This window comes from Apiospora hydei (genome assembly GCF_038363865.1).
Source record: "Apiospora hydei strain CBS 114990 chromosome Unknown utg000005l_segment0_segment0, whole genome shotgun sequence".
NCBI classification, from domain to species: Eukaryota; Fungi; Ascomycota; class Sordariomycetes; order Amphisphaeriales; family Apiosporaceae; genus Apiospora; species Apiospora hydei.
This window is the reverse complement of record NW_027117364.1, coordinates 290,674-310,121: the sequence shown is the minus strand read 5'-3', so window position 1 is coordinate 310,121 and position 19,448 is coordinate 290,674. Positions and strand designations below refer to the sequence as shown.

General features: G+C 55.9%; 5 protein-coding genes across 5 annotated transcripts; 2 read left to right on the top strand and 3 right to left on the bottom strand.

Annotated features, from left to right (window-relative positions):
* Positions 1-55: 55 nt before the first annotated feature.
* Positions 56-1,684, top strand: PG997_005528 (uncharacterized protein; the record flags this gene model as incomplete). Its single annotated transcript, XM_066809843.1, has 2 exons — positions 56-102; positions 199-1,684. The coding sequence occupies 2 exons, from the start codon at positions 56-58 to the stop codon at positions 1,682-1,684; spliced, it is 1,533 nt and encodes a 510-aa protein (XP_066668766.1).
* Positions 1,685-3,936: 2,252 nt separating this feature from the next.
* Positions 3,937-4,311, top strand: PG997_005527 (uncharacterized protein; the record flags this gene model as incomplete). The annotated part of the gene is made up of 1 exon (XM_066809842.1): positions 3,937-4,311. The coding sequence occupies one exon, from the start codon at positions 3,937-3,939 to the stop codon at positions 4,309-4,311; it is 375 nt and encodes a 124-aa protein (XP_066668765.1).
* A 339-nt stretch (positions 4,312-4,650) lies between these two features.
* On the bottom strand, positions 4,651-9,109 carry PG997_005526 (ATP-dependent DNA helicase; the record flags this gene model as incomplete). The annotated part of the gene is made up of 5 exons (XM_066809841.1): positions 4,651-5,802; positions 5,834-6,544; positions 6,594-8,404; positions 8,460-8,771; positions 8,842-9,109. 5 exons carry the CDS (start codon positions 9,107-9,109, stop codon positions 4,651-4,653), a joined length of 4,254 nt encoding a protein of 1,417 aa, XP_066668764.1.
* A 1,063-nt stretch (positions 9,110-10,172) lies between these two features.
* Positions 10,173-11,789, bottom strand: PG997_005525 (UDP-galactose transporter; the record flags this gene model as incomplete). The annotated part of the gene is made up of 3 exons (XM_066809840.1): positions 10,173-10,481; positions 10,558-11,619; positions 11,706-11,789. The coding sequence occupies 3 exons, from the start codon at positions 11,787-11,789 to the stop codon at positions 10,173-10,175; spliced, it is 1,455 nt and encodes a 484-aa protein (XP_066668763.1).
* Positions 11,790-15,483: 3,694 nt separating this feature from the next.
* Positions 15,484-18,720, bottom strand: PG997_005524 (uncharacterized protein; the record flags this gene model as incomplete). Its single annotated transcript, XM_066809839.1, has 3 exons — positions 15,484-16,842; positions 16,905-17,378; positions 17,452-18,720. The coding sequence occupies 3 exons, from the start codon at positions 18,718-18,720 to the stop codon at positions 15,484-15,486; spliced, it is 3,102 nt and encodes a 1,033-aa protein (XP_066668762.1).
* Positions 18,721-19,448: the final 728 nt, after the last annotated feature.

Genomic DNA, 19,448 nt, shown 5'->3' with positions numbered 1-19,448 from the left:
AACTTCACAAACAAAATCTCTTTGCTTTTACCTCTGTTATTACCTAGCCACTAACATGATGGAAGGCCCCCGCGACCCTGCCGCCGTCACCCAACACCCCCTGTTCTGCCGGAACCAAGACGCCCCCAGAACCTACACGCAGGTGATGCTCTGCTTCCCCATCCACGGCAACCCCTTTTAGCCATGAAAAACCTCCAGTCCGCGGTCGCTTTCCTCCGGGCCAACTACCCCCTCTTCTCCGCCCGCCTGGGCCCCGATTTCGGCGCCGGCCCCAGCAGAGCCGGCAGGCTCTACCTCTCTACCTCCCCCGCGGTACTCCCTGCCCTTTTTCAGCAACTATCACCCGGACAAATCGTACGAGCAGCTCCGAAGCACCGGCTTCGCCACCGCGGATCTTACCGAGCTCTTTTCTCGCTCGGCAGAAGAGGTCGAGATCTTGGTCAAGTCCTGCACGGAGAAGCCCGAGCCTGGCAACAAGCCGGGCCAGCTGTTCCCCGTCGCCCTGGTCCACGGCGTGGCCCTGGACAAGAGCCTCCTCGTCCGCGTCCTCGTCCACCACGCCCTCTTCGACGGGCACATGCGCGCCCACTTCATCGACTGCCTCGCCGCGGCCACGCGGGGCAAAACCCTCCTCAAAAGCCCGAATCAGACCTCGTTCCCCTTTCACTACGACCACGACCAGTCCTTCGAGGAGCGCCTCTCCGCCTGCCCGGAACTAGTACTCTTTCCGCAGCCCATGCTGAGCCCGCGCGCGTCCAACACGTTCGGCGGCGGCTACCCGCACGAAATGATACCCAAGACGAGCAAGGTCTTCGTCATCTCCGAGGCCAAAGTCAAGGAACTCCAGCGGCTCATCTATGCTCACTCCTCCTCTACTCCTGAACTCTCGACGGGCGGCGGGGAAGAGAATAGGAACAACAACGCAACAGCTCTGTCGACCTACGTCTGCATCTCCGCCCTCACCTTCGCCCACGCCGTCCGCGCCCGCCTCCGCGGCGAGGGCTTCCAGTACCTCCCCCAGCCCGCGCACCCTTCCACCGCGATCCTCCGGCACGAAGTCGACTTCCGCCGCCGCGCCTTCGCCCCGCAAAACCTCGCCGCGACCTACTTCGGCAACGCGACCGTCTCCGTCTTCACGCGCGTCGCGCAGTCGCTAGCCATAGCCGCCGCCGGATCCGCGGGTCAGCTGGGCGGCGTGTCGTTCCCGCTCGAGGACGAGGCCGAACCTGACGGGAGCTCGAAGGCGGACCACCTCGCCGCGCTGGCGCGCGAGATCCAGCGGTCGCTCGACGAAGTCGACGAGGCGTACGTGCGGGCGCGGCTGGCGGTGGCGGAGACGGTGGGCGATCCGCGGCGGCTGGGGCTCGACTATGATCCGCGGCAGCCGCAGGTGCTGGGGTTCAACAGCTGGCAGTACACGGGCGGCAGCGAGGCTTGGGGGTTTCCTTCGAGTGGACCAGCATCATCATCTTCAGGATCAACAGGGGAACAGGGGCAGGGGCAGGGACACAGACCCGAGGCGTTCCGGGTGGCGCGGGGTTACAGTATGCACAATGCGCTGATCCTGCCACAGCGACACGGCAGTCGGGACCAGGAGATCCTGGTGTCGCTGTCACAGGTGGCGATGGGCGAGCTTCTCGAGGACGAGGGATGGATGAAATGGGTCAGCGAGACTCGCGATTAGGACGTGTTCCGATGGGATGACCAAAACGTGGCATAACGTAGCATAAGGGGTTACATTTACAGACGGATCATAGGTTCGGTGGCTCAGAACGCTCGCGAACAGCCGAGATCCCGAAATAAGAGCATGACACCATACTAGCCTACCGAATGCAATACTTTACTAAGTAATGATGTTTTACTTGGGCACAGAAACTGACACTCAGATACGTATTTACCAAAGCCTTTGGCACCCCCTCAAACATAGACAAACGCCACCGAGAACCCGGTAGCCAAAGTCCCTCGCCGCATTCGAGTATGTAGAAGAATCAAAGCGAAAGACCAAAAGACCGAAGCACCAAAATATGATTTCTCACAATGTGACTGATAGTAAAACCACCGTATCCTATCCTTTTCCTCGGCTCCCCTCCGAGCCCATGTCACGTCACCATAGGAGCCAAGAGCTCTGGCTAGCTGCAGCTATCCGATCGAATTTCAGTGTAAATAGCATGGGTACTCCGTACTTAGGTAATAATAGCCATGCTATATCTAATGCGTTGGGCGTAGGCGTGTGTGACATCGGACAAGCCATCCGCCGCCGCCGCCGTCACACTCGATCTCAACTCCTGCCTGAGAGATAGGGTCTCTCGATTGGTCAGCGGACCGTGTCCGGGTGGAGCATCGAGGGCAGGGGGTGGTTACTGTAAAAAGAAGAATGATATATGTACGGACATTAAGGAGATCATATCCTCGTGTGTTACTGTGAGGCGCGTATGTGATACCGGTATAGGCTTATGTGGCGGGGTGATTAGATCTTCATCACGTAATGTGCTGCCTTTGGGGGCGCACAATGTCAACAAGTATCTCCATTCGCCATCGAGACGGAGGCGTAGCCTCAACAGCTCCGGAAGACCAAAAAATACTTGCCCAGGCAGAGACCAGGCGACTGTAGGTACCAGGTATGGGCTCCGTAGCGATTGCTCAGCCATTCCCTCTGGTCATCATCGTGTGAGTTGCCTGCTGTAGGATAAAGGCAAGATGGCTTTCAATAATTAACTCGATCCACTCGCACCTCCTCTCATGCTGGCTCGAAGGGCACACAGCCCGTAGTTGGGTAAGGATGCCGACGAGATACAGAGAGGGAGCTTCGCATCCATTATCGCCCCCTTTGTGCCAACGCACGACAAGCCGCCCCTAGACCCCAGCATCCCGCTCACTCGCGCGCTCTCGGCCCTTTTGCCAATGCCCCGGGCAAACATTTCCCTATTTCCTTATGATGACGAAACCTGACGATACCATGATTGAACCGCTGCGTTGGAAGCAGGGGAGAAATGTGTAGGTTGTTGGGTCATCCTCCATCGTTTCGTCGCCGTGGCCGCTGCCGCTCTCCGTGGCGCGCGCAAGCTTATAACAGAACGCCGCCGGGCCTCTCATCCTTCCTCTCGCTCCCACCCTTTCCCCATCGTCGTCTTACCTGATCCCACATCCGGTGTAACGGCGAGCAGCATTGGTCCGACTCTATTTTGCATTCATTACACGAGCACAACCTCTTTTTTGTTCCTAGGTTGGGTGTATGCACATGCCTGTGTCATTGTCGCACTTGCCACGCAACACAGCTTCTTCCTTTCAATTTAGGCCCTACCGCCTCCAGCCAGCTCCAGCCAGCTCTTGAGCAACACAGCAGCGAGAGAGCTGCAGCAATCACACAAAATGGGAAATCGAGAAACCCCCCAATCATCTGGCACGGACCCCGCGCCGTTCCTGATCTCGTTGAAGAACGTGACGCCGATTGGTTGCGACCGCTTTCCGGATCGAACGAGAAGCAGAAAACGGCAGCTGCAGCATCGTCGGATAACAGCAGCGCCCCAAGTCCCAAGATCTGAAGGGGAAAAAGAGAGGAAAAGGCGGCGAACCAACACACTTGTCAAGGCCGCGCCGTGGCTGCCGACCGCCAATCATTTCGCGAGTCGGAAGTCCCTCCCCGATTGCTTTCTCGATCTGTGGCCGCGTCAACAGTACCTACATATCCTTGCAGCGCTGCTTGCCCAATTCCGAACACCCAAGCTGGAGCACGGCTAAGCGCATGTATCGAGACGGCCAGCGCCAAGAATGCCGACAAATGCCATATCGCAACGTCAACATGATGTTAGAGGGTCGTAGTGAGGCTTGCCTGAGGGTCGGCTGACCGGGCGTTCGGTGGCCATGGAGCATAGCAGGCGAAGAGGCCCAGGACTCAAGGATCGAACATAAGAAGGCTTCGGAATCAACCAAGTGAATATGGCAATTAAGATCCTTTGGCCAGCATCTTTCTCGGCATACCGTCAACGACCCAACAAAAACGTCGAGTTCCTCCCTTCATCGGAGCTCAAGGGCATAGATGTGCCTGATAATTCAGATATACCCCAAGCCCAAGCAGCAGCAAATGAAGATGCCATCACCGGTGCAGCACGGGAGCACTGTCAGCAGGTAAGTTACCAGAGTCTTGAGTATTCCACACCCCAGCGCTCTGCGAAGCTCACCTCAATTCTGTCAGTGCGGGCTCGTCCGTCAGTCAGTGGGAAATCTCCAGCACCACTGGCCGTCGAGGTTCCCCAGTCCCGCAACTTCCTACGTTCCTGGACAATCCGACCAGGGATTGCCAGCCGATGGTAACAAGTCATCGTCGCAACATCTCTCGGGATATTGTGGGACTCGGGGCTCAATTCCGAAAATAACGAACGGCACCTCAGCATGAGACGGCAGAAAAGCATACTGGCGTGCGGATATTGTGGTGGCATAAGGCTTTGCAATTGATATTTGGCTATCTTGAGACCAGGCAGAAACATTGAAGCAACATCTTGATTCTGGCTCTTTTCCCAGCTTGGAAAACGTGTCAAACATGTCGGTTATATGATGCCAGCTCTTAATTTGACACAACAAGTTAGCAATCGTGTAGAGCAAGGAAATTTACTGCAGTCCATCATCAAACCCCGTACAGGCTCCGGAGTCCGTTCAAGGTTTCCATCCATCTACCTCCACAATACCCTTGATCAAGTCCATCACTTCGGGACTCAGTTCCGATGCCCAGTCGGGTGCTTTCGATTGTGAGCTTTCTGCTTCTGCGTTGACTGCGACATCAAATGGGTTCGGATCCAAGAAGAAGGGCTGGTCTGTGTCATCGACCTCACCCAGTCCATCATGCGAGCTCAATTGGACTGAAGCATCCTCCGAGAACGGCGGCTGGTTATCAATCGCCAAGTCCTGGTGGCATGCGGGAGGATGACCTGCCTCCTCTGCCTCTTCCTCCTCCTCTTCGATCGCATCAGAGTCGTCAAGCACGTACTGAAGATCAAACGGATGAGGCTTGGTGATGCGAGAGGGCGTCTTCATATTTTGCCCCTGTGCCTTTCTATGCAGGCCTGGAAGTCTGTTCTTGCTGGAAGGGGCCTGTTCGGGGGCAGACGCAGCTGGGTCCAGGTCACTGTCATCATCTGTAAGCCCTGACAGATCAACAAGCTCGATAATTTGGTCCTCGTGGCTGTCTTGCTTCTCCTTCTTCTTCTGTTTGGGGCCGTCTTCGATGTTATGTTGGCTCTTCGGTTTCTTACGGCTGGCTGTCGAGTTTGTGGGTTGGCTGTCCTCCACACTCTTCCTTTTGGGTGGCGGTCTCGGCTTCTCCAGGCCTTCTTTGCAACATCTGTGGGTGCAGAGCTTGCCGTTCTTGGTGCGGCCTCCCCCGCGACAATGATGATTGCATAGCCACCTTCCATTCTTCATTTGGACTGGTGCGGGATTGACGGGCTCTTGGTCATCGATAAGTCCCTCGATTTCGGGGAAACCAGCGTCCTCCTCCTCGAACGGGTCGTAATGCGGGGAATGTGATAATGAATTCGCAGCTCCGTCGAGGGCTTCCAGCATATCTTCGTCATCAATATCGTCAACGGCATTGTTGGTCATGTAGTCGACATGCGCCTCAGGAAGCGGATTGGGGGATACATGGGCACCAAGTGCGGCGAAAGCGGATGCTGGTGTGTTCACCTTTACTTGATCAATGACTTGGGTCCCAACAATTTCTTCGCAGCTGAAGTAACAGGAAACCACCTCATCTGGCCGGCTCAACGAAACCGGAAACTTGAGCTCCAGGCCATCGGTGCCGTTGATGTTCTTGATGTTGCTGCGAGAAAAAGTATGCGACCTTGCCATCCGAGGTCTCTGCCAAGAATGTCACCGCGGGTATCTTCCCCGACCATGAAGGCGGATGTTTCTGGTTCTTGTGGCCGAGAACAGCGCGTGCTACTACGCCAATGGAGTTCCCAGCCTTCTTGTAGGCCCCGGGTGCACCCAGCACTTCTATTCTCAGAGTCAGCTGCGGAAAGCCCTCCACGACCTTGCAGAGATTCTTCCCATATGGAGGGTTCCGACTCATAATACGTTCGATGTGGTCGAAACTCAGTTTTGCGAGGTCCAAGACAGTGCGCACACCTTGGGCTTGGAACTTCCGCATCGCCACCGGGCCAATGCCAGGTATCTGCTGGATCTGAGCCGGGTGGTTCTCCCACGTCCCTGCAGAAATGGCCCGAACAAGTTCCAGACCGGAGCGAACACCAACTGCGTCACCGTCGAACACTCTGCAGTCGACCAGACATCGTACCAGTCGGTTCAGTCGATCGAAAATGATGAGCTTCTCCGATGCCATCTGCTTCTTGAGAAAGCCCGCCTCTTGGTCGTTGGGAAGTTCGACATGGCCGAGATGCATCTGAATCGAGATCGATACATAGTGCCATGGCTCATTTACACTTCCCTGAATGGGGTATTGAACATCTTTGTTCAACTTGCGGTACACGGTACGCTCAAGTGGCTTGAACCGGAAGTCTCCAAACTCTGACGCTTTCGCTAGACCACCAAGCTGGCATCAATGTTAGCTGAGAAGACAAGTGAGACAGGGCAGTGCTTACCAGCTGCTCCATGGTGGGAGCTTTCGGGATCGCGAGAAGAAGTTTCATGGTCTCGAACTTGACCATGTACTTTGACATCGCACTGCCGTATTCTGTGCACTTGAAGGAATTGCCTTGTGTGATGAGCTTGTGTTGCTGCAAGATCCGAACGTCTCTTTCGCACCATTGCTGAAGGCTCTCGTCGGCATTTGCACCAGTCTCGCCGCCCTTCACGGTGTACTTGTCTGGATTCTGCCGCATTCTGACGTTCAAGAAGGTCCCATCTATCCACTTCTTTGCTGTATCGAGGGTCTGGATCGTGCCCAGGCCAACTTCAGAGTTCAAGTGCTCGATGAGATTGAGGTGAAGCTTGCTCTCGAGCTTCTCCTTTCCCGACACCATTTTCTCGTATCTGTCCACCTTTTCTCGCCTGGTCAGAATGATTGCCGTGGCACTCTTGTCGAACTGCGGACGACCTGCCCGGCCAAGCATCTGGAGGACGTCGAGATCTGAGAGCTCCTGCGGCATGCCATCGCTGTAAGCGACTGTACCTTTGAGGACCACGGTGTGACAGGGTAAGTTGACGCCAACTGCTAAGGTCGAAGTGCAGCAGATAACGTGCAACTGCCCGCTGAGGAAGTTCTCCTCGATAGAAGCACGCTCGTCCGCGTAGAGACCAGCATGATGAAAAGCAACCCCGTACCGAACGATTTCTTGCAAGTCTTTGCTGATCACCGGGATGCGGCCTTTGGGGCTTGGCCACGGTTTGTCATCGGCACTGCAGGTCGCCCACCACTCCGCCAGGTTGCTGGCTGTCGTTTCACAGGCTTTCCTCGTAAAGCAGAACACCATGATGGTTTTTTTCTCGGTATGCTTCCCCAAGAGCATGGTCAACTTCCCATCTAACATCTTGTCAAATATGAAGTCGTTGCCCGGGCTGTCGTAGCCATAGACGTACTTCTTCAGCTTGACAGGTCTTAGTTCCTCTCCGAAACACTCATATGTGGCTGGCTCGCTTTGGTTGGAGTGATCTTTTCCCAGCCAAGTTGCAATGTCTTCGATATTTGGCACTGTGGCGCTGAGACCAACAAACCGGACATTGGCACCGCTTGTCTTCATGCGAGAAACGACTGCTTCAAGAGTCGCTCCTCTGGCGTCATTGAGGATATGGATCTCATCAATAAGAACGAGCCTGACCATGCTGAGAAGCCTGTGGTGATCGGACCACTTCCTGGTAATCGAGTCCCACTTCTCCGGTGTTGTCACAATGATGGAGGCTTGGCCGACGCGTCTAGTCTGAGCATGGGAGGTATCGCCAGTCAGCTCGGCACAATGGAGGCTCAGGTGGCTGAACTTCTTCTCCCAATCTCTGGCGCGCTCCGAACAGAGTGACTTGGTGGGAGCTTGGTATACAATCTTGAAATTTTCACCCCCTGAGGTCATGACAAGCTTGCAGATGGCCATTTCCAGAATAGCCGTCTTCCCACTACCAGTTGGGGCAGAGATGACAATATTGTCGTTGGACCCGTAGGCCAGCGGGAATGACTTGGATTGAACAGCATTGAAGAGCTGGTATGGGAAGATTGCGCGGCACCTATCGGGAAGGACTTTGCGAGGATCAAGCAAATAGGTGTCTCCTATCTTGGGGGTGATATGCTGTGGAGCATGGACCAGGTCTAGTGAGATGTGCGCCGGTCGAGACAGTGGCCTTGGCCTCGATGATGTCGTCGGCTCCTGTCGTCTGATACTCAAGCGGGTTGAGGGGCTAGACTTCCCAAGTTCCGAGGAGGACGAGCTGTAATCATGCTGCTCCGGTGGTGGTGGCAGCTGAGCTGGGGCTTGCACTTGTCAGCAAGGCCACCGTCAAGAGCACAGTTCAGGACTTACCTCTATAGAAAGGGGGCGTTGCGAGCTGCGTACCAGGCTGCAGGGAGGCGACACGATGCGATACATCTCGACCGAAGATTGGCCGTGTGCTGGGGCTGGGCTGAGCGTGCAGTGGATTGCTGATGAATGGGGGCGTGTAATCCTCGCTGCGATGAGCGAAGGGCCTGAAGTGGTGACTAGCGTCGCCGAGAACACGGCGTTGGCCAGAAGAAGGGACGTTGACGTTTGGGAGGGAGATGCGTGGAGATTCGGCGGCTGGTCTGCCAAAGTGGTATTCTGGAGGAACTGGAGGCCGCCCCAGAACCTGGCGATCTGGCCACAGAGACATCAATTAGTAAGGCAGGTCAGATATCCACAGTTGCAAGTGAGTCCAAGCGCATACCGAAGTCATCGAGTTGATGATGCTGGAAACCCATCATGTCATCCACGGCAAACGGATTGGTGAAGTAGTTGGCGCCAGCGTTATCACGATCCTCTGGCCAGATAGCATCGTACGTGAGCTGGGGGATTCTTCGTGCTGGGGTGCTGAACATGTTGTCGGTCTGATTCATGAAGTTTTGGATGCGTCTTTCGTCGTTGCGATCGCTTGGGAAGCCGTACATGCGGCCGGCCTCCGTATCATCACCACCACCGCGGGTATTTGGCGACATGGTGTCACGGCGAGGAATACTCGGGGATGGTGAGAAATGAAGTAGGAGACCGCTGTATCGCTCAAGCTTGTTAAGACCAGGATCGAGAAGAGAAGAGAAAGGCAGTAATGGGCTAGACGATCAGTGCGACGTTGTTCGTGCTCCCCAACTTCTCGGTGGTGATGTTTTTCTTGGATCAATTGGATTTGGAACTTGGCCATCGCAGAAACTGCCGTCTTGGACATGTTGAAGATAAACCAAATGGGAAGGCGCTGGCCTGCCCTGCATAGCGTGGCGTGCCTGCCTTCCCAACCCAATATCAAGGCCCTCACATTGATGGGCTCGCTCCTTCCCTTCCAGTTCAGAGTATGAACTTCATTGTGGGTCCCGCAAAATAGGGGGACAGTCACTTAACCTGCATTTAGCAAATCGGCTCCCAAATGGCCGGCGACCGCTTCAGAATCTGTAGCATGTCAATATCAGGGCAACATGATGGTGTAGGTTAGGTATGCAAATGGCGTCAAATCGAAAGCAAGGCAATCGAACGAAGAAAAAAAACCGCTTGTATCGATACCCACCTAGGGAAGCTATAGGAACACTGATGATCGCTGTGTAAGTATGTCTACAAGTCTTCCGTACTCCTGTTCCCGCTCTATCCAGACCGGTTCCTTGCCTGTCCTGTGTCCCCCGCCAAAGTGCGAATGTGGTCGCCATCAAGGCTTTAGGTCGTTTTCCCGCCTCCGGTTACCTGCCTCGCTGTGTTATTTTTTCCCCGCATCCATCCGTCCCATCCCATCAAGCCTCTTTTGTAAAACCCAGGGTTCCATTCCCCCTGAACCCGCTGCAATAGCACCGTCCAGCCGTGCGCCGAAGATGACACATCCCATCTGCACCGCCCAACGGTGACCAGGTATCTTCCCCTTCACGGGGTATCGTGGCATCATATCATGTAGGTCAAATGTACGTGTCGTAGTGGCCGATATTTCTCCATTAGGGCTCGGCACTTGGTATATAAGCGCCCCCTGACGTCAACTGTCAATCGTGTGAAGTTCGTGCAATAACGTCCGTCTCGTGTTGTTTGGTGTCAATTTAGGTCTCGTGAGGTTGACCACCGTGTGACACCTATTCGTCTCGGTGCTTGCCCCCGCGACGACGGTGCCCTAGAATGATGTCGCAAGGGCGAAGCCGGTCGCGATGTAGACAGGCCCATTCCCTTGACAGATTCCATCGGGTTGGGTACAGTCAAAAGGTCGTTCGTTCGCGGCGTGTTCATGGGGTCGATTGTCGTCTTTTCGTAGTTAACGATGTTCAGGGGCGGCGGGCGGCCGCGCTTTCGGTCTGGCCCGCTGTACAAAAATGTCGAGATCAGAACCAAGAGCGTGCCGATGAGGAACTACATAATTTTCAGTTAGCTACATGTATCTTCGCGCCAAGAAATTAGCAAACGGATGATGGTGGACGCGGCTTACCGTGAGCGACACCCCAACATTAAAGAAGTATACACTGAAGAGGAAGCTGATGACGATGCTGATGCTCGTTGCGAAGTTCTTGGCAATGTTGTCCGCGTAGTTAATGCAGAGGGAGGCCAGCACGCCGCCAAATGCCTGCAGCAGGATCAAGGACCACACCACCCAGTTGTAGCCGTCGAAGAAGCCGTGCTTGGCAATTTCTTCGCCATCCTTGAAGAAGATGCCGACGAACAGCGCGGGGAAGAGCGAGTAGAAGGACAGCTGGATGTTGCGCGTCCAGACCGAGGCGGCCGACGCGGGGTCCTTGAGCACCTTCTCGAAGTAGACGCCGGTCAGGCCCGACACCAGGGCTGCCACAATCACGGCCGAAAGCCCGATCGAGTAGTTCATGACGGGTGCCAGGTTCTGGTCCTCCTCGATGCCTTCGTACGTGGCAGATCGCTTCATCAGGTTGCCCCCGACGTCCGCAAGGCCGTCAACAGTGCGCTTGGTGAGTTCTCGGGCAACCTCGCCCATGCCGTTGGCTACTTGTCCCAGCTCGTGCACGGATCGGGGGAAGAAGTGGTCGGTCATGTCGTGGATCATGAAGGAGGTCTCCTTGTTGTCGGACGATGGGATCGAAACAATCGAGACGCCCATGGTCAGTATCACCAGCGCAACCCAGCGCTTGGGCGACAGCGTTCTTCCGAGCATGGTGACGGTGAATATGGCCGTCGTGAGGATTTTGAGCTGGTACAGGATCTGGAAGTGCACCGGGTCCAAGTTGCCTACAGCCACGTACTGCAGCGTGTTCTGTAGGGTGTAGAGGCAAGCCGGGATGGCCAGCTTCCATCCGTCTCCCGAGAAGACGGCATTGTAGATCTGCTCGAATATGACGGTGGCGGGGGTCGAGGGCGCCAGACTCCGCGACACCTCGTATATGGCAAACGTCAACGATATGGCCAGCTTGATGATCTCGGTCAGGAAGATGGCAGTGGAGGTGAAGTATCGGTGGTCGCCGCTCGGCGGCATCATCCGCGAGTAGTGCATGAGAAGGATGAGGGCCGAGTTCTGGAAGGTCAACTGCATAGAAGGGTGCCATGTTAGCAAGGGTTGTTCCTGCAACAAGACGGCGGTGCGCCGAGCCGAACAGAAGAGGATACACATACGGTGATGAGCGAGACCTGCTTCACAGGCATGCCCAGGAGTGTCGGGCCTCCCATGGTGGGAGGCGAGGCTTCAATCAGAGCCATCGTGGGCGCGTAAGGTGGCCGGCGTTGGCCAGAAGGCTATGACGTCGCAATCTGACTGTCCCCTCTAGAAGTGGTGCGTGCAGGTCGCTTGAGGGCGGAGAGTGGAAGCTTTGACAGGTTTCGACAAGCAAAGCAGGCGTATGCTGATATTATGTATGGGATGTTGGTAAAGCTCACGTCGAAGTGATTGCTTGGTTGCCTCAATTCGCAGCGTCCAAAAAAAGAGTATTCGGGCTGGAAAAGTAGTAAATGAATTGGCAGCGCAGCGCGTGCCGGGGGCTGATTCTTCGCGATGAAATTTGATGTCGTGGTTGGGGTGGGATTGGGTAGGATTGATTGAGTTGGGGGGGCGGCCTCGCTTGGGTTACCCCGGGATTTCTTGGGGGCCCTGATCTAATTGGGCTAGGGTGTAGCAACTGGGCTGGAATCGATGCATGCGATGCTGGGCGCGCACTCGATGATGCAGAAGGAAGTGCCTACAGATAGTCCTGGGTGATGCTTTCTCGGGTCAGGACTCGGGTACGCGGCAGAGAAAGAGCTGATGTTGCCGAATCAATTGGCATAACAAAACATCCGGTGTATGTTTGGAACTGCGGGAAAAGAGCAAGCAAAGAAGAAGAAGAAGAAAAAACACTCGATCTTGTGTGCCTACGTTTGTTTCAAGCTGCGCAAAGCAGGCCAAAGCAAGCTCCCATCTTGGCTAGAGGGTGGGTGCAGTTGTTTTAGGCATGGATGCTGACGAGACCCTCAAGCTTTGCCGGAGTGATGATCTCGAAGGCGGAAGGCCTTCCCAGCAGCCCATCAAGTTTGGCCCGCCCTAAACCCCGGCTTTTCCAAGGAAAGCTCTCCTGGAAAAACAGGTCCAGACAGGTCCACGTCCACCTCCCTCTTGGCTTGGCTGGGCTGGCTGGGCTGGTGCCAGTCAGACAGATGACGGCACCATCCACACACAGCAAGACAGCTGAAGCTCTTGCAAGACCTGGTGCGGGTTTATTATTATCTGCAGTGTCTGAGATGCCGATCTTTCATGTTGTTACTTTCGTTCTGTTGGCCAGCAGTCCTCACTCATTTCCATGGTGTTGTTACCGGAGGTTGCAGCGCCATAGGCCTATTGTGTCAGGCCAGTATTTTGTATCCACTGGAGACGGTATCATCGTCCATGATGCATCATCAAAGCGCCTCCTTTTTCTCCGATTCCGCATGTATCGATATGAAACAAACATCTCTAATAATCTCAAGGGTATCTCGATCACCTCGGCTGCTTGTTTGCGATGGAAATGCAGCCTTTATACCAGGGCTGCTGGCCCGTCAATTTGCTGTGCTTGGTCGAAGACCCTGATGATTTTCCTCAATGCTACCGTATCACGCCACGACACATGCGCGCGCACACACACCCTGCTCGCTATGCAAGCCCAATTGCTTGACGACACGAATCCCTGCCTAAGTCAAATGTCTCTAATTGCCCAGGCAGCTGGGAGCACAACACCTGCAATTGCAAGCTTGGCCAGTTGATCATCATATCGTTTTGTAAAGTCAGAGAGCGCTGATACAGATCCAGATCGGGTCCCATGTTAGTGCACCTTCATGCCTCCCAGATTGATAAAGTGGCTTTCGAGCCACCTGCCATGTGGCACATTTAGTGCGCATCCAGACCTTCCAGAACTCTGACCACTGACCACCCGACCTTGCCCATCACGAATGAATAATGAATAGCTCTTGCTTCATCCTATAATCAATCGGACATAGCCGCAATATGTGTATATATCTCGTGCAACAAAGTCGTAGCCCACTGCTGCCAGGGCGGCCAAGCCTGCGCCTGCAGGTCGCGATGCAGGCTGGCTTCCGCAGATGAGATGATGGGTGGTGGGCGCTGCGGGCCTCCCATCGATCGGGCCCTGAATGCGGGGTGATCCGATCCGGGTGAATCACCGATGCCGACCACTGGCCAACTGCTAAAAGCGGTGAAAAGGAAGAATGGAGGAATGATTGCTTGACCCTGGACCCAACACTGGTTTTACGCGTTTCTTGGCCTCTTCCTCATACATTTTGTCGAAACGCACACACCTATACGTAATCGCCAACAGCTCGAGCCAGCAGGCCAGGGAATGAACCATCATATCTGATACCTTCGTCACGCGGGACCTGGATCAGGCATGTACTTATAGAATGTTGACTCGCCCTCTTTGACGAAACGAAGAGGTACCCAACCGTAAACTTTCAAAGGTATCACGAATTGATGCAGTCTAGGTCGTGATGTCTTTGACCAAGCTGATCCAACTAAGCACTGTACCAACTGCTACTGAAACCAGTGATGACCACTGGTTCATCCTACTTGCATGACGCGATCTCAACCTCTGGCTTCCTCCTCCGCCTAGTATTGAGCGACTCGGACGTGCAGCCCCGTTTCACCCTGCTAGAGGGTCCGGCCGAGAGCCGGGTTAGATCCCAATGGCCCGAGGTTTGCTGGTAGAGGCCGTGAGGCTCCACGGGGCCGGGCTAGGAATTGTACATGTATGGTGGAATCATCTCACCAGCCAGCCAATACCAGCCAACAGCTGCAGCCTGGACCCTGGATCCATACTGCCACGTAAGAACGGCTGACGATCTCCCATTGACTAGAAGAACTTGGAAATGAACTGGGGCCAAACCATTCGCGACATGAACCTAGTGCCGAGCGTCAACAAGTTCTTGCTGCACGCAAGCTCGCAAGCTCTGCCCAGCTGCCTATCTCCTGTGGATTGAAAACGCCATGAAACCATCAAAGTCACCACGAATAAGGAACAAATAAACACACATGCTGGCAGATGGATTGGCCCTGTAGACTGAAGAACATGGTACTATGCCGAGTGTAATACATCATGCCACAACACTAGGTAAATATTCCCGAATGTGTACAGGACGGGGGCGTGGTGGGGGCAGCGCTGACGCCATCAAGGGGGATACTGGCAACACATAGATGGGCTTTCATGATCTTGTCATTACTATCGCATCATGTCACTCCCGTCAAGGACGAGAGTAAGCAGATCTTCGCTCGCGCGTTCGCTATGAAAAAAGTAAATAAAAAATAAAAGAAGTATTCTCTGCTCTTTGCTTGCTGCGGGCTGAGAGCAAGCAAGCTGATGGGTGTCTGTCTGCGGCATTCTATACCCAAGCCAGGAAAAACTCCTCCGCCCAACCCCCAGTCTGGTCATGTCTCGTAGTCCAAGTATATTACCAAATAAAAGTCACCACCCCGTACGCGCGCATATCAGAAACCCGACCTCCTCCGTCACTGCAATATCCAAATCAAAGAGCGTATGTTTGTGGGTTGGTGAGAAAGAGGAAGCCAAGTCTGATGCCGTGAGGGGGTAGTGGTATGAAAACATGAAAATAAAAGTTGACAAATTTTGCCAATACACTGAAATTGTAGCAGTATCGACCAAGGTCTTTGCGTATGTAGTTGTAATGGTAGTAAATGCTGTATGATGCGTGTTGTGTAATATGAATATGATGCTGACGAGATGCGAAGAAGCGCTTTCCGTTCCGGGTTTCATTAACAACCTTCCATCCATCCATCCACGTCTCTATCCCATTTGCCATCCGTCCATCCATCCATCCGTTGTAAATAGCCGCCATTCCGTTATAGTGAGTAAATAGAAGCAATAACGCGAAGATCATAAGCAAGTAGGTAGGTATGTGGCATGCAGCCGACCGACTAATCGTCGTCGCCCCAAGAAGGCCCAACAGCACTGATCCGAATCGCACTGTTCTTCCCCTTGATATGCCCCATCAGCATCCCCGACCCCTTCCGCGGCCGGACCGGGCTCTCCTCCCGCGCCGACACCGCCGGGCCGCGGCGGCTGCTGCTGGTGCTGGTCATGGTCGGGTGCTGCATGACGTCCGAGAATCCGTCGAAGTGATCATCGTGGAGGTAATCCTCGTCGTCGTCCTCGAGCTCGTCGTCGAGGTCATCGATGTCAAAGACGTTCTCGTCCCGGAACTTCTGCTCCGGCACACCGTCGAGCCGGATCCGCAGGGGGGACGTCATGGGGTTCAGCGCGTTCGAGTCCGCGCGCGGGCGGTTGCTGGGCTGGCGGCGGTGGTAGTTGATGCTGTCGATGTTGGTTTTGGGTTTGGTGGTGGTGGTCGTCGTCGTCGTCGTGTTCTTATTGCTGCTGCTGTGCCCGTACCCGTTGCCGCTGGTGCTCGTGTTATACCGCGACCGCGCCCGGCTGCGCCGGCGGTCCTCGCTGTGGCCGTGGCCCCCGCCCATCTCGCTCTCCATGTCGAAGTCGAGAAACTCGCTCAGGTCCGGGCTGGGCTCCGCCGAGTCGATGGACTCGAGCCCGCCGAGCGGCCTGTCCAAAAACATCAGGACCCGCTCGCGTCGGTCCTGCTGCCCAGGGGCTTGGGGTCCGCCGGACACGTAGCTGTTGCTGCTCAGCCGGTGGTGGCGATCGTCCGAGACGTCGTGCGCGTGGGCGCTGTTGGCCGAGGCCAGGCGCGAGCTCGACGCGGCGCGCATGGCGCTCTGGCTGGCGGGGCCGGTGCGGTGCTGCGAGAGGGAGCTGCCGCTCCTGCCCTCCCGCTCCCTCTCCGCAGTCAGGTCCTTCATGTTCCTGGCGAGCGACGAGCTGCGGCCGGGGAACACGATGGTGTTGCGCGGCATCGATTCCGACGACACCTTTCGGCCGTGGCTGGAGGTGGAAGTGCCCTTTTCGAACTGCCGGCTGCTGCGGCTTCCGCCGCTGCTGCTGCCGTTCATGCTCCTCTCCTCGTTCAGGCTTCCGGCCACACTGCCCTTCTCGCCCTCCATCTCGGCGAGGATGTTCTCCCGCATGATGGCGCGCTTCTTCCGCAGCGCCGCGAGCAGCATCTCCTCCTGGCGCGTGACGGCCATGAACCGGGCATTGTGCGCCTCGGTGGCGTCCGCAACGCTGACGCTGCTGCGATCGATGGACTTGGGCGGCGACTGGATGTAAAAGTCGACGCTGGTCGGCGACAGGGGCGGCGTCGGCTGGTCCGAGTTGCGCTGGCGCGAGAAGCGGGGTCGTACTCCGAGCCAGGGCGGTGGCTGTTGTTGTCCGACTCGTTGGGCATGCCGCTCATCGAAGCAGCGTCCGCCGTCGAGGCCACCGGCAGGATGGCGATGACCTTGGCCTCGTGGACGCCGTAGGCGTCTTGCGGCTGGCGGGCCGTCTTGGCGCGCGTGAGCGAGTCCATCGTGGCGCTGGAGCGGGCCGAGCGGTCCGACGGGTATCCGGAACCTGACTTGGAAAGGCCGGTCGTCGTGCTGGAGGAAGAGGTGGACCGGAGGGTCGTCTGCGACTGCGACACTGCCGGCGATGATCTGGGAGAAGCATGCTGCTGTCCAGGACTCGAAGAGTTGGGAACGGTCAGGAAGTCGCTCAGTCGGTTGTAGGCTTTGTTGGACTTCGAATCCGCGGCGTTATTATGATTATGGTGGTTCTGGGAAGCAGCAGGTGATACAGTCTGCTGCTGATCCGGGTGTTTCCGATAGTCGGACGCGGGGCTGCTGCCATGGGACGTCTGACCATGGGAGGACATGGAAGACATCGGTGCCGAGTCGCTGAACGTCTCGTCGTCGGACTCGGGAGTCAGACAGCGACAATACACTGCGCTGCTGCAGGTCCGTGTCCAGCGGGCTCTTCTGCTGGGACACTTTCGACTTGCCCGTATTCCGGCTCGATATACTGGATGTATCCTCCTGACTGTTTTGGAGATGACTGTAGGGTGGTGATATAGCAGTCGTGGTCCTCCGGCTGCTGGTGGTGGAGTCTTTGCGATTCCGGTAGGGCTCCTGTGGCTGATAGGCTGCTTGCCGCGACACGGGGTTGGACAACGGCGTGATGAAGGAGCTCATATGTGTAGAAGCAGTCGTCAGGGGCGGCGACGGCTCCGAAGAGAAGCGGTGGTCGTTCATGGGCGGCATCGGGAACTCCAGCAGAGGCGAAGAGGTTTCTTCCTCGTTCTCTTCTTCATCTTCCTGGCCAAAGAGCTGTCGCTCGTAGTGGTCGTACAGCTGGTTCAGCTCCGACGTCTTGCCCAGGCTCGGCAGCGTGTCGTTGCTCTGGTTGTTGGAGCCGGGCGGAAGCTTGGTGGCCTTCCGCGACGCCCTCTTGCTGCCGAAACCTCCGAGGTGGGGCGCCATTTCGAATGAGTTTTTGACGGAAGAAGACTGCGAGACGAACGACGGCGACCTCATCACGTAGTTGTTGCCCAGGACGGGCTCGGCTTGTTGGGGGCTCACGTCCTTTTGGCTGCGGTTGTTCTTGGGTCGGAGGAGGGAGAGGTCCAGTTTTGCGGGCTTCTTTTTATCCTGCTTTAGGAGGCCGTCGGCATCCAGAAGATCGGTGATTTTGGTCGGCAGACCCTTGGCCATAGCTGAGCTCGACGTCTGTTGCGATATTGACAGAGGCACCTGGTGTGGATCGTAATGTGTGAAGATGGTCGATGCGTTGGACTGCCGCCGCATCGCGGTCGATGCTGTCGTCGTCGCATCCCGGTAGTCTTGGCCTATGGTGGCGGCCGACTTCTGTTGGCGCAACGGGTTCGCATGGTCGTTGCTGTGCGCGGTCCGCAACTGCCGGGGGATGATGTCTGATTCCAGGTCCCAGGGGCACTGCGCATTTTGTTGTTGTCCGTAGCTCGTGCCCGCCGTCGCATTATCGTCGTAGTCGTCGTCGGTGCGGATACCTAATCCGGTCTGGACGGTGGCGTAGCCGTCGCTGCTCTCTGATATAGAAATGCTGATGCCGGATTTGGCGTCCCACGGCTGCGGCGGACTTCGTATGGAATTATCCACGTTGATCCCACCCGTACCCAAGATTCTCTCAGCTTTTGTCAGCGCCGGTCCCGCTCGCGTGGAAGGCGGTGAGGGCTTGGGCTTCCGTCCCGGCACTGGGAATGTGAATTTGGACTTGTGGCCCATGGTCGCGGCCGTCGATAGATTCGACGCAACTACCAGCTGGCGGGTCAAGAGCCTCGTCGGGCTACCGCGAGAATGGTAAGCCGAGTTGCGGTTCCTAGAGCGTGAGCCAACTTGTTCCCAGCCCTTTGTGTCCCAACCATGGAATACCAGCGATCCGATGGTCTCGTATGGCCCCTCGGAAGGCGTCTGATTATAAGCGAGAACCTCTGATGAGGACGCTCCAAGAAAGGCGGAAACCTAGGGCAGCCAGGCGCATATGTTGAACAACCCGTATAGCTGTACCGGTGGCCCTGCTACTCGAAAGCACCCGAGTTCCTGGTTGGCATTCTCCACCCTGCTTTAATGTGTTGCTCCGACTCTCTTGATTGCTGGAGGGCAGCAGCTGAGTATGCACCTTTCGTCGTATCCGTCGATGGGCTGATGATCGTCCTTGTCGATTTCCCAGGGGGAGGTGCGGCGACGAGGGCAAGCAACGCGGGGAAGCTATTGATCTTTCTCTCTGTCCGGATAATGATGTACAGATGAGAATCCACACACAGGTCGGGAAGTCCGGGGGGTTAGCTACTAGCGAGATGGATCAACAAGGGCCGTCGACGACCTCTGACGGGGAAAAGGAGAGCAAAGAGAAAGATTATCGATTCGATAGTAGTAGTCTCTCTCGCGCGGGACACTGCCTCTCTCTCTTTTCCACGTGCCGGGAGATGAGGGTAGGTAGTTGGGGGTGGGAG